This window comes from Chiloscyllium plagiosum, unplaced genomic scaffold, assembly GCF_037043375.1.
Source record: "Chiloscyllium plagiosum isolate Xiang-an unplaced genomic scaffold, Cpla_swu_hap1 HiC_scaffold_46, whole genome shotgun sequence".
NCBI lineage: Eukaryota > Metazoa > Chordata > Chondrichthyes > Orectolobiformes > Hemiscylliidae > Chiloscyllium > Chiloscyllium plagiosum.
This window is the reverse complement of record NW_028270184.1, coordinates 10,084,488-10,097,640: the sequence shown is the minus strand read 5'-3', so window position 1 is coordinate 10,097,640 and position 13,153 is coordinate 10,084,488. Positions and strand designations below refer to the sequence as shown.

General features: G+C 55.8%; 1 protein-coding gene across 2 annotated transcripts in view; it reads left to right on the top strand.

Moving 5' to 3' along the window:
- Positions 1–13,153, top strand: part of LOC122547734 (inositol-trisphosphate 3-kinase B-like) — a 46,225-nt gene that overhangs the window by 13,802 nt on the left and 19,270 nt on the right. For both annotated transcript variants that reach the window (XM_087983728.1, XM_087983727.1), the window contains exon 2: positions 9,540–9,624. In XM_087983728.1, coding sequence (XP_087839854.1) covers positions 9,540–9,624 — 85 coding nt within the window. The remainder of the gene's footprint in view (positions 1–9,539; positions 9,625–13,153) is intronic.

Here is a 13,153-nt window from a genome sequence, read left to right as displayed (position 1 = left end):
GAGATAGGGAGGGGGAGTGGGGGCCAGAGGGAGTTACAGAGGGATGGAGGGGGTTACAGAGATAGGTAGGGGATGGAGGGGGATACAGAGATAGGGAGGGGGTGTAGGGGCTGGAGGGAGTTACAGAGATAGGGAGGGGGGTGTAGGGGCTGGAGGGGGTGACAGAGATAGGGAGGGGGTGTAGGGGCCGGAGGGGGTTACAGAGATAGGGACGGGGAGGGGGAGTGGGGGCCAGAGGGAGTTACAGAGGGATGGAGGGGGTTACAGAGATAGGTAGGGGATGGAGGGGAATACAGAGATAGGGAGGGGGTCTAGGGGCTGGAGGGAGTTACAGAGATAGGGAGGGGGGTGTAGGGGCTGGAGGGGGTGACAGAGATAGGGAGGGGGTTACAGAGATAGGGAGGGGGTGTAGGGAATGGAGGGGGTTACAGAGATAGGGAGGGGGAGTGGGGGCCAGAGGGAGTTACAGAGGGATGGAGGGGGTTCCAGAGGTAGAGAGGGGATGTTGGGGCTGGAGGGGGTTACAGAGATAGGTAGGGGATGGAGGGGGATACAGAGATAGGAAGGGGGTGTAGAGGCCGGAGGGAGTTACAGAGATGGGGAGGGGGTGTAGGAGATGGAGGGGGTTACAGAGATGGGGAGGGGGTGTAGGAGATGGAGGGGGTTACAGAGATGGGGAGTGTGTGTCGGGGATGGAGGGGGTTACAGCGATAGGGAGGGGGTGAAGGGGGTTACACAGATACACACAGATACACAGTCTCACACTGACACTCTCATACTCACATACACAGTCTCACACTGACACTCAGACACACAGATACACAGTCTCACACTGACACACACACATACACAGTCTCACACTGACACTCTCAGACACACAGATACACAGTCTCACACTGACACACACACATACACAGTCTCACACTGACACTCTCAGACACACAGATACACAGTCTCACACACACACAGATACACAGTCTCACACTGACACTCTCATACTCACATACACAGTCTCACACTGACACTCAGACACACAGATACACAGTCTCACACTGACACACACACATACACAGTCTCACACTGACACTCTCAGACACACAGATACACAGTCTCACACTGACACACACACTTACACAGTCTCACACTGACACTCTCAGACACACAGATACACAGTCTCACACTGACACACACAGTCTCACACTGACACACATATACAGTGTCACACTGACACACACACATATACAGTGTCACACTGACACACACACATATACAGTCTCACACTGACACTCTCAAACACACACAGATACACAGTCTCACACTGACACTCTCTCACACACAGATACATAGTCTCACACTGACACTCTCTCACACACACAGATACACAGTCTCACACTGACACTCTCTCACACACAGATACACAGTCTCACACTGACACTCTCTCACACACAGATACACAGTCTCACACTGACACTCTCTCACACACACAGATACACAGTCTCACACTGACACTCTCTCACACACACAGATACACAGTCTCACACTGACACTCTCTCTCACACACAGATACACAGTCTCACACTGACACTCTCTCACACACAGATACACAGTCTCACACTGACCCTCTCACACACAGATACACAGTCTCACACTGACACTCTCTCACACACACAGATACACAGTCTCACACTGACACTCTCTCACACACAGAAACACAGTCTCACACTGACACTCTCAGACACACAGATACACAGTCTCACACTGACACTCACACACACAAATACACAGTCTTACACTGACACTCTCTCACACACACAGATACACAGTCTCACACTGACACACATATACAGTGTCACACTGACACACACACATATACAGTCTCACACTGACACTCTCAAACACACACAGATTCACAGTCTCACACTGACACTCTCTCACACACAGATACACAGTCTCACACTGACACTCACACACACAGATACACAGTCTCACACTGACACTCTCTCTCTCACACACAGATATACAGTCTCACACTGACACTCTCACACACAGATACACAGTCTCACACTGACACTCTCTCACACACACAGATACACAGTCTCACACTGACACTCTCACACACACAGATACACAGTCTCACACTGACACTCTCTCACACACAGATACACAGTCTCACACTGACACTCTCTCACACACACAGATACACAGTCTCACACTGACACTCTCTCACACACAGATACACAGTCTCACACTGACACACTCTCACACACACAGATACACAGTCTCACACTGACACTCTCTCACACACACAGATACACAGTCTCACACTGACACTCTCTCACACACACAGATACACAGTCTCACACTGACACTCTCTCACACACACAGATACAGTCTCACACTGACACTCTCTCACACACACAGATACACAGTCTCACACTGACACTCTCTCACACACACAGATACAGTCTCACACTGACACTCTCACACACAGATACACAGTCTCACACTGACACTCTCTCACACACAGATACACAGTCTCACACTGACACTCTCTCACACACAGATACACAGTCTCACACTGACACACTCTCACGCACACAGATACACAGTCTCACACTGACACACTCTCACACACACAGATACACAGTCTCACACTGACACTCTCTCACACACACAGATACACAGTCTCACACTGACACTCTCTCACACACAGATACACAGTCTCACACTGACACTCTCTCACACACACAGATACACAGTCTCACACTGACACTCTCTCACACACACAGATACACAGTCTCACACTGACACTCTCTCACACACAGATACACAGTCTCACACTGACACTCTCTCACACACACAGATACACAGTCTCACACTGACACTCTCTCACACACACAGATACACAGTCTCACACTGACACTCTCTCACACACAGATACACAGTCTCACACTGACACTCTCTCACACACAGATACACAGTCTCACACTGACACTCTCTCTCACACACAGATACACAGTCTCACACTGACACTCTCTCACACACACAGATACACAGTCTCACACTGACACTCTCTCACACACAGATACACAGTCTCACACTGACACTCTCTCACACACAGATACACAGTCTCACACTGACACACTCTCACACACACAGATACACAGTCTCACACTGACACACTCTCTCACACACAGATACACAGTCTCACACTGACACTCTCTCACACACACAGATACACAGTCTCACACTGACACTCTCTCACACACAGATACACAGTCTCACACTGACACTCTCTCACACACAGATACACAGTCTCACACTGACACTCTCTCTCACACAGATACACAGTCTCACACTGACACTCACACACACAAATACACAGTCTCACACTGACACTCTCTCTCACACACAGATACACAGTCTCACACTGACACTCTCTCACACACACAGATACACAGTCTCACACTGACACACTCTCACACACAGATACACAGTCTCACACTGACACTCTCTCACACACAGATACACAGTCTCACACTGACACTCTCTCTCACACAGATACACAGTCTCATACTGACACTCTCTCACACACAGATACACAGTCTCACACTGACACTCTCTCACACACAGATACACAGTCTCACACTGACACACTCTCACACACACAGATACACAGTCTCACACTGACACACTCTCACACACACAGATACACAGTCTCACACTGACACTCTCTCACACACACAGATACACAGTCTCACACTGACACTCTCTCACACACAGATACACAGTCTCACACTGACACTCTCTCACACACACAGATACACAGTCTCACACTGACACTCTCTCTCACACACAGATACACAGTCTCACACTGACACACTCTCACACACACAGATACAGTCTCACACTGACACTCTCTCACACACAGATACACAGTCTCACACTGACACTCTCTCACACACAGATACACAGTCTCACACTGACACTCTCTCACACACAGATACACAGTCTCACACTGACACACTCTCACACACACAGATACACAGTCTCACACTGACACTCTCTCTCACACACAGATACACAGTCTCACACTGACACACTCTCACACACACAGATACACAGTCTCACAATGACACTCTCACACACACACAGATACACAGTCTCACACTGACACACTCTCACACACACAGATACACAGTCTCACACTGACACACTCTCACACACACAGATACACAGTCTCACACTGACACACTCTCACACACACAGATACACAGTCTCACACTGACACACTCTCACACACACAGATACACAGTCTCACACTGACACACTCTCACACACACAGATACACAGTCTCACACTGACACACTCTCACACACACAGATACACAGTCTCACACTGACACACTCTCACACACACAGATACACAGTCTCACACTGACACACTCTCACACACACAGATACACAGTCTCACACTGACACTCTCTCACACACAGATACACAGTCTCACACTGACTCTCACACACAGATACACAGTCTCACACTGACACACTCTCACACACACAGATACACAGTCTCACACTGACACACTCTCACACACACAGATACACAGTCTCACACTGACACTCTCTCACACACACAGATACACAGTCTCACACTGACACTCTCTCACACACACAGATACACAGTCTCACACTGACACTCTCTCACACACACAGATACACAGTCTCATACTGACACTCTCTCACACACACAGATACACAGTCTCATACTGACACTCTCTCACACACACAGATACACAGTCTCACACTGACACTCTCACACACAGATACACAGTCTCACACTGACACTCTCTCACACACACAGATACACAGTCTCACACTGACACTCTCTCACACACAGATACACAGTCTCACACTGACACTCTCACACACAGATACACAGTCTCACACTGACACTCTCTCACACACACAGATACACAGTCTCACACTGACACTCTCTCACACACACAGATACACAGTCTCACACTGACACTCTCTCACACACAGATACACAGTCTCACACTGACACTCTCTCACACACAGATACACAGTCTCACACTGATGCGCACATGCACACGCACTCTTATTCACACACACACACGCACTCACTCTCAGTTACACACACACACTGTCACACACACACGCACTCACTCTAATGCTCACATTCTCTCACATAAGTTTGAACTCATCAGTGGTTAGCACTGCAGCCTCACAGCGGCAGGGACCCAGGTTCAATCCCATCCTCGGGCGACTGTCTGCGTGGGGTTTCCTCCGGGTGCTCCATTTTCCTCCCACAGTCCAAAGGTGTGCAGGTTAGGGTGGATTGGCCATGGGAAATGCAGGGTTTCAGGGATGAGGTTGTGAGTGCTTATCGGTGAATCAGTGTGGTTTAGGTGGGCTGAGTGGCTTGTTGCCCAGTGGGCATTGAACCCAGGCACCTTCTGACCTAAAGGCAAGGACACTACCACTGCCAAACAGGAGCCCCTTCAAACACTCCGGAGATGTCTGGGATAGTATGAGGAGAGACTGGATCGGTTCGATCTGTACTCACTGGGAGGGGGGTTTGAGAAGACCGAGGAAGGACATCTCGGAGAAAGCAATAAAATCCCAACAGGACCAGACAGGATCAAGGATGCTCCCGATGACTCAGGAAGCCCAGAATTGGGGTGGGGGGGGGGTGGTGGGAGGCGTCATAGTCTAAGGATGACGGGGGTGGGAGCCATTTCAGACTGAGATGGGGAGTAATGTCTTCCCCCAGAGATTGCGGGGGGGGGGTGCCTGTGGGATTCTCTGTCACATAGAGAGGGGTAGGGGCCGAAACATCGAATGTTTTGAGGAAGGAGTTGGATCGAGTTCTCGGGGCTGAAGGGAGACAGCGGGGAACGGGGGGGGGGGGACTGAGTCGGACGGTCAGCCATGATCCCATTGGATGGCGGAGAAGGGGCCGAATGGCCTCCTCCCGCTTCTGTTTTCTATGTTTCCTTCCGTCTCAGAGTATTTGCCAATCCCACTCCTGACAGGCCTCATGTTTACACCCTTGTGAGCCACGGAACTCGCTCCTCTCTCGTCAGCCTGAACTGTTCCTCAACGTTGCGAGAACGTTGACTGACTTCCCCCAACCCCCCACCCCCCACCCCCCCACAATTCTGCCCAGAACTCCTTCCCGGTCACTCCAGGAATGCTCTGATCTTTTGTATCGAAAGACAACGTCAGAGAGCCGCCCTGTGCTCCAATTGGGTCAGTCACGGACTCTTCCTGTTTATCACTCGCTCCGCCATCGAGATAATCCAGCACGGAAACAGTCCCTTCGGCCCAATCTGTCCATGCCAACCCGATATCTCAATTAATCCAGTCCCATTCAAAGTCATAGAGATGAACAGCACGGAAAGAGACGCTTCGGCCCAACCTGTCCATGCCGACCAGATATCCTAAATTAATCTGGTCCCATTTGCCAGCACTTGGCCCATATCCCTCTAAACCCTTCCTATTCATGTCCCCATCCAGATGCCTTTTAAATGTTGTCATTGTACCAGCCTCCACCACTTCCTCTGGCAGCTCATTCCATACACGCACCACCCTCCGTGTGAAAAAGTTGCCCCTTAGGTCTCTTTTATATCTTTCCCCTCTCACCCTAAACCTATGCCCTCTAGTTTCCCCCACCCCGGGGAAAAGACTTTGCCTATTTATCCTATCCATACGCCTCATGATTTTATAAACCTCTATAAGGTCACCCCTCAGCCTCCGACGCTCCAGGGAAAACAGCCCCGGCCTGTTCAGCCTCTCCCTGTAGCTCAAACCCTCCAGCCCCGGCAACAACATCCTTGTAAATCTTTCACAACATCCTTCTTCCAACGGGGAGACCGAATTTGCATGCAATATTCCAAAAGTGCCGATACCAACCCAATTGAGACGCACATACCTACCTTGTTTAGCAAAAACGACTGCCTTTCTTTCTCGTTGTGACTTTAAACTTCCTCATCCGATGTAAATAAAGACCGAGCTATGCCAAAAGTACTTGCGATTAAAATAGTCTGGAATGGAGTTGGATTGGATCAGACCCAAGACCCCCAAGGGGTTCTGACTTGGAGGGATAACACATAAAGCGTCGCTCGCCTCTTGACGATAAAAGGCTCTTCGTGGTCTCAAACCCCGGTTGAATGTTCCGACAGCGGTGCCATGACTGGATGAGCAACGCAGAGGAGCCCCAGGTCGAATCCAAACCCCCTCCCCCCACTGTCGGGATTTAAATTCACTTTACAAAGTGTGGAATTTGAGCTTTACTCTGGTTGGGACAGTGACCTGTTGGAGGTGGTCAACTGAATGAAGAAAGTCCGGCGTCTCGTTGACGGAAATCCCTTCCCTCGGCCTCCTCCTACATGTGACCCCAGACCCACGGCAACCGGGCCTGGCTCATAACCGGGCCCGTACCCTGACCAACTCCGTTCGAGGGGCAGCTAGGGATGGCCCAGACATATTGGGCAGGGGATCGCTCCCCACCCCCACGGGATCGCTCCCCACCCCCACAGGATCTCAGTTCTTTTCAGATGTTGGGGTCCTGGGGTGTGTTGCCGAACAAAGAGACCTTGGGGTTGCAGTTTTGCCTCAAGTCCCTTTTATATCTTTCCCCTCTCGCCTTTAACCTATGCCCTCTAGTTCTGGACTCCCCTACCCTGGAGAAAAGACCTTGTCTACTTACACTATCCACCCCCCTCGCCTCAGGGAAAAGACTTTGCCTATTTACCCTATCCATGCTTCTCATAATTTTGTAAACCTCTATAAGGTCACCCCTCAGCCTCCGACGCTGCAGGGAAAACAGCCCCAGCCTGTTCAGCCTCTCCCTATAGCTCATACCCTCCAACCCTGGCAACATCCTTGTAAATCCTTTCTGAACCCTTTCAAGTTTCACAACATCTTTCCGATAGGAAGGAGACCAGAATTGCACGCAATATTCCAACAGTGGCCTAACCAATGTCCTGTACAGCCGCAACATGACCTCCCAACTCCTGTACTCAATACTCTGACCAATAAAGGAAAGCATACCAAACGCTGCCTTCACTGTCCTATCTACAGCTTTTCCCTGGAGGGTTGGTGGTTGAGGGGTGACCTTACAGAGGTTTATAAAAGGGACCTGAGGGGTGTGGGGGTGTACGGGGAGTGGGACCGGGGATGTATGTGAGGCCTGGTTTACACCCACCCCACGGTCCCACTCCCCGTACACCCTCACCCACTCCCCCGGTCCCACTCCCCGTACACCCTCACCCACCCCCCTGGTCCCACTCCCCGAACCCCCCCACCCCTCATCTCACTCCCTGTACACTCGCACCCACCCCCCCCATCCCCTGTCCCACTCCTCGTACACCCTCACCCACCCCCCCATCCCCTGTCCCACTCCCTGTACACTCGCACCCACCCCCCCCATCCCCTGTCCCACTCCCCGTACACCCTCACCCACCCCCCCATCCCCTGTCCCACTCCCTGTACACTCGCACCCACCCCCCCATCCCCTGTCCCACTCCCCGTACACCCTCACCCCCCCCATCCCCTGTCCCACTCCCTGTACATTCGCACCCACCCCCCCCATCCCCTGTCCCACTCCCCGTACACCCTCACCCACCACCCCCATCCCCTGTCCCGCTCCCCGTACACCCTCACCCACCCCCCCCATCCCCTGTCCAACTCCCCGTACACCCTCACCCACCCCCCCATCCCCTGTCCCACTCCCCGTACACCCTCACCCACCCCCCCATCCCCTGTCCCACTCCCTGTACACCCTCACCCACCCCCCTGGTCCCACTCCCTGAACACCCTCACCCCCCCCCCACCATCCCCTGTCCCACTCCCTGTACACCCTCACCCACCCCCCCATCCCCTGTCCCACTCCCTGAACACCCTCACCCCCCCACCCCGGTCCCACTCCCTGAACACCCTCACCCCCCACTCCCGGTCCCAGTCCCCGTATATCCTCACCCACACCCCCGATCCCACTCCCCTTACACCCTCACCCACCCCTCCCGGTCCCACTCCCCATACACCCTCACCCATCCCCAGTCCCACTCCCCATACACCCTCACCCATCCCCCCATACACCCTCACCCATCCCCAGTCCCACTCCCCATACACCCTCACCCATCCCTCCGCACACCCTCACCCACCCCAAGGGGACGCTGGGTCCCTGTCGGATGTGTCTTGCTCTGAATTCGTGACACCCCCTTGCCCTCACACCCGCACAGTGCCCACTGCTGGCATGGCAGGGGGAGCTGGTTTATTCCAAACCCAAACCCACCCCCGTGTACCGACAGCTCACTTTGTAACCCGTCAGGCGTGAAGGGGCTTTTTTGACCCCCAGGGGTGGGGTGGTAGGGTCAGGAGAGCGGGCGGTGTGTCTCGACCCTCAGAGTGATTTACTGTCTCTTTTCCTGCCCCCTCGCCTCCCCACACCCCCACTCACCCTCTCCCACCACCGTGTCACCCTCCCCTCGGCTCCCCCCTCCTCCTCCAGATGAAATCGTGGAAGGCGTTTTTCACCATGGTCCACTGGACCTACCGAAGATCCAACTCCTGGATCCAGCTGGCGGGTCACGAAGGTAGGAATCTGGGACCACTTTGGGGAGGGGGTTGATCCGCGAAGGGGAGGGGGGAACTGCATGTTGTACCTTACTACATGGAAAAGGTTTGGGGGACGGTGTCTCGGCCATGGATGAAGTGCTGTGTTCCCATGTTGGACGTATGCACCCTGTGTGTGACGCTCCCTCAGCACTGACCCTCCGACAGTGCGGCGCTCCCTCAGTACTGACCCTCCGACAGTGCGGCACTCCCTCAGTACTGACCCTCCGACAGTGCGGCTCTCCCTCAGTACTGACCCTCCGACAGTGCGGCACTCCCTCAGTACTGACCTACTGACAGTGCGGCACTCCCTCAGTACTGACCTACTGACAGTGCGGCACTCCCTCAGTACTGACCCTCCGACAGTGCGGCACTCCCTCAGTACTGACCCTCCGACAGTGCGGCACTCCCTCAGTACTGACCCTCCGACAGTGCGGCACTCCCTCAGTACTGACCCTCCGACAGTGCGGCACTCCCTCAGTACTGACCCTCCGACAGTGCGGCACTCCCTCAGTACTGACCCTCCGACAGTGCGGCTCTCCCTCAGTACTGACCCTCCGACAGTGCGGCACTCCCTCAGCACTGACCCTCCGACAGTGCGGCACTCCCTCAGTACTGACCCTCCGACAGTGCGGCGCTCGCTCAGTACGGCCCCTCCGACAGTGCCCACTCCCTCAGTACTGACCCTCCGACAGTGCGGCACTCCCTCAGTACTGACCCTCCGACAGTGCCCACTCCCTCAGCACTGACCCTCCGACGGTGCGGCACTCCCTCAGTACTGACCCTCCGACAGTGCGGCACTCCCTCAGTACTGACCCTCCGACAGTGCCCACTCCCTCAGCACTGACCCTCCGACGGTGCGGCACTCCCTCAGCACTGACCCTCCGACAGTGCGGCACTCCCTCAGTACTGACCCTCCGACAGCGCGGCGCTCGCTCAGTACGGCCCCTCCGACAGTGCCCACTCCCTCAGTACTGACCCTCCGACAGTGCGGCACTCCCTCAGTACTGACCCTCCGACAGTGCGGCACTCCATCAGTACTGACCCTCCGACAGTGCCCACTCCCTCAGTACTGACCCTCCGACAGTGCGGCACTCCCTCAGTACTGACCCTCCGACAGTGCGGCACTCCCTCAGTACTGACCCTCCGACAGTGCGGCACTCCCTCAGTACTGACCCTCCGACAGTGCGGCACTCCCTCAGTACTGACCCTCCGACAGTGCGGCTCTCCCTCAGTACTGACCCTCCGACAGTGCGGCTCTCCCTCAGTACTGACCCTCCGACAGTGCGGCACTCCCTCAGCACTGACCCTCCGACAGTGCGGCACTCCCTCAGTACTGACCCTCCGACAGTGCGGCGCTCGCTCAGTACTGACCCTCCGACAGTGCGGCACTCCCTCAGTACGGCCCCTCCGACAGTGCCCACTCCCTCAGTACTGACCCTCCGACAGTGCGGCACTCCCTCAGTACTGACCCTCCGACAGTGCCCACTCCCTCAGCACTGACCCTCCGACAGTGCGGCACTCCCTCAGTACTCACCCTCCGACAGTGCGGCACTCCCTCAGTACGGCCCCTCCGACAGCGCGGCGCTCGCTCAGTACGGCCCCTCCGACAGCGCGGCACTCCCTCAGTACTGACCCTCCGACGGTGCGGCACTCCCTCAGTACTGACCCTCCGACAGTGCGGCACTCCCTCAGTACTGACACGCTGACAGTGCGGCACTCCCTCAGTACTGACCCTCTGACAGTGCGGCACTCCCTCAGTACTGACCCTCTGACAGTGCGGCACTCCCTCAGTACTGACACGCTGACAGTGCGGCACTCCCTCAGTACTGACCCTCCGACAGTGCGGCACTCCCTCAGTACTGACCCTCCGACAGTGCGGCACTCCCTCAGTACTGACCCTCTGACAGTGCGGCACTCCCTCAGTACTGACCCTCTGACAGTGCGGCACTCCCTCAGTACTGACCCTCCGACAGTGCGGCTCTCCCTCAGCACTGACCCTCCGACGGTGTGGCACTCCCTCAGCACTGACCCTCCGACAGTGCGGCACTCCCTCAGTACTGACCCTCCGACAGTGCGGCACTCCCTCAGCACTGACCCTCCGACAGTGCGGCACTCCCTCAGTACTGACCCTCTGACAGTGCGGCACTCCCTCAGTACTGACCCTCCGACGGTGCGGCACCCCCTCAGCACTGACCCTCCGACGGTGCGGCACCCCCTCAGCACTGACAATCCGACAGTGCGGGGCTCCCTCAGTACTGCCCCTCCGACAGTGCGGCACTCCCTCTGTACTGCCCCTCCGACAGTGCGGCACTCCCTCTGTACTGCCCCTCCGACAGTGCGGCACTCTCTCAGTACTGACCCTCCGACAGTGCGGCACTCTCTCAGTACTGCCCCTCCGACAGTGCGGCACTCCCTCAGTACTGACCCTCCGACAGTGCGGCACTCTCTCAGTACTGCCCCTCCGACAGTGCGGCACTCTCTCAGTACTGCCCCTCCGACAGTGCGGCACTCTCTCAGTACTGCCCCTCCGACAGTGCGGCACTCCCTCAGTACTGACCCTCCGACTGTGCGGCGCTCCCTCAGTACTGACCCTCCGACAGTGCGGCACTCCCTCAGTACTGACCCTCCGACAGTGCGGCACTCTCTCAGTACTGCCCCTCCGACAGTGCGGCACTCTCTCAGTACTGCCCCTCCGACAGTGCGGCACTCCCTCAGCACTGACCCTCCGACAGTGCGGCACTCCCCCAGTACTGACCCTCCGACAGTGCGGCAATCCCTCAGCACTGACCCTCCGATAGTGCCCAGTCCCTCATTACTGACCCTCCGACAGTGCGGCACACCCTCAGTACTGCCCCTCCGACAGTGCGGCACTCACTCAGTACTGCCCCTCCGACAGTGCCCACTCCCTCAGCACTGACCCTCCGACAGTGCCCACTCCCTCAGTACTGACCCTCCGACGGTGCGGCACCCCCTCAGCACTGACCCTCCGACAGTGCCCACTCCCTCAGCACTGACCCTCCGACAGTGCCCACTCCCTCAGTACTGACCCTCCGACAGTGCCCACTCCCTCAGTACTGACCGTCCGACGGTGCGGCACTCCCTCAGTATTGACCCTCCGACAGTGCGGGGCTCCCTCAGTACTGACCCTCCGCCAGTGCGGCGCTCCCTCAGTACTGCCCCTCCGACAGTGCGGCACTCCCTCAGTACTGACCCTCCGACAGTGCGGCACACCCTCAGTACTGACCCTCCGACAGTGCGGCACACCCTCAGTACTGACCCTCCGACAGTGCGGCACTCCCTCAGTACTGACCCTCCGACAGTGCGGGGCTCCCTCAGTACTGACCCTCCGACGGTGCGGCACTCCCTCAGCAATGACCGTCCGACAGTGCGGGGCTCCCTCAGCACTGACCCTCCGACGGTGCGGCACACCCTCAGTACTGCCCCTCCGACAGTGCGGCACTCCCTCACCACTGACCCTCTGACAGTGCAGCACTCTGTCAGCACTGA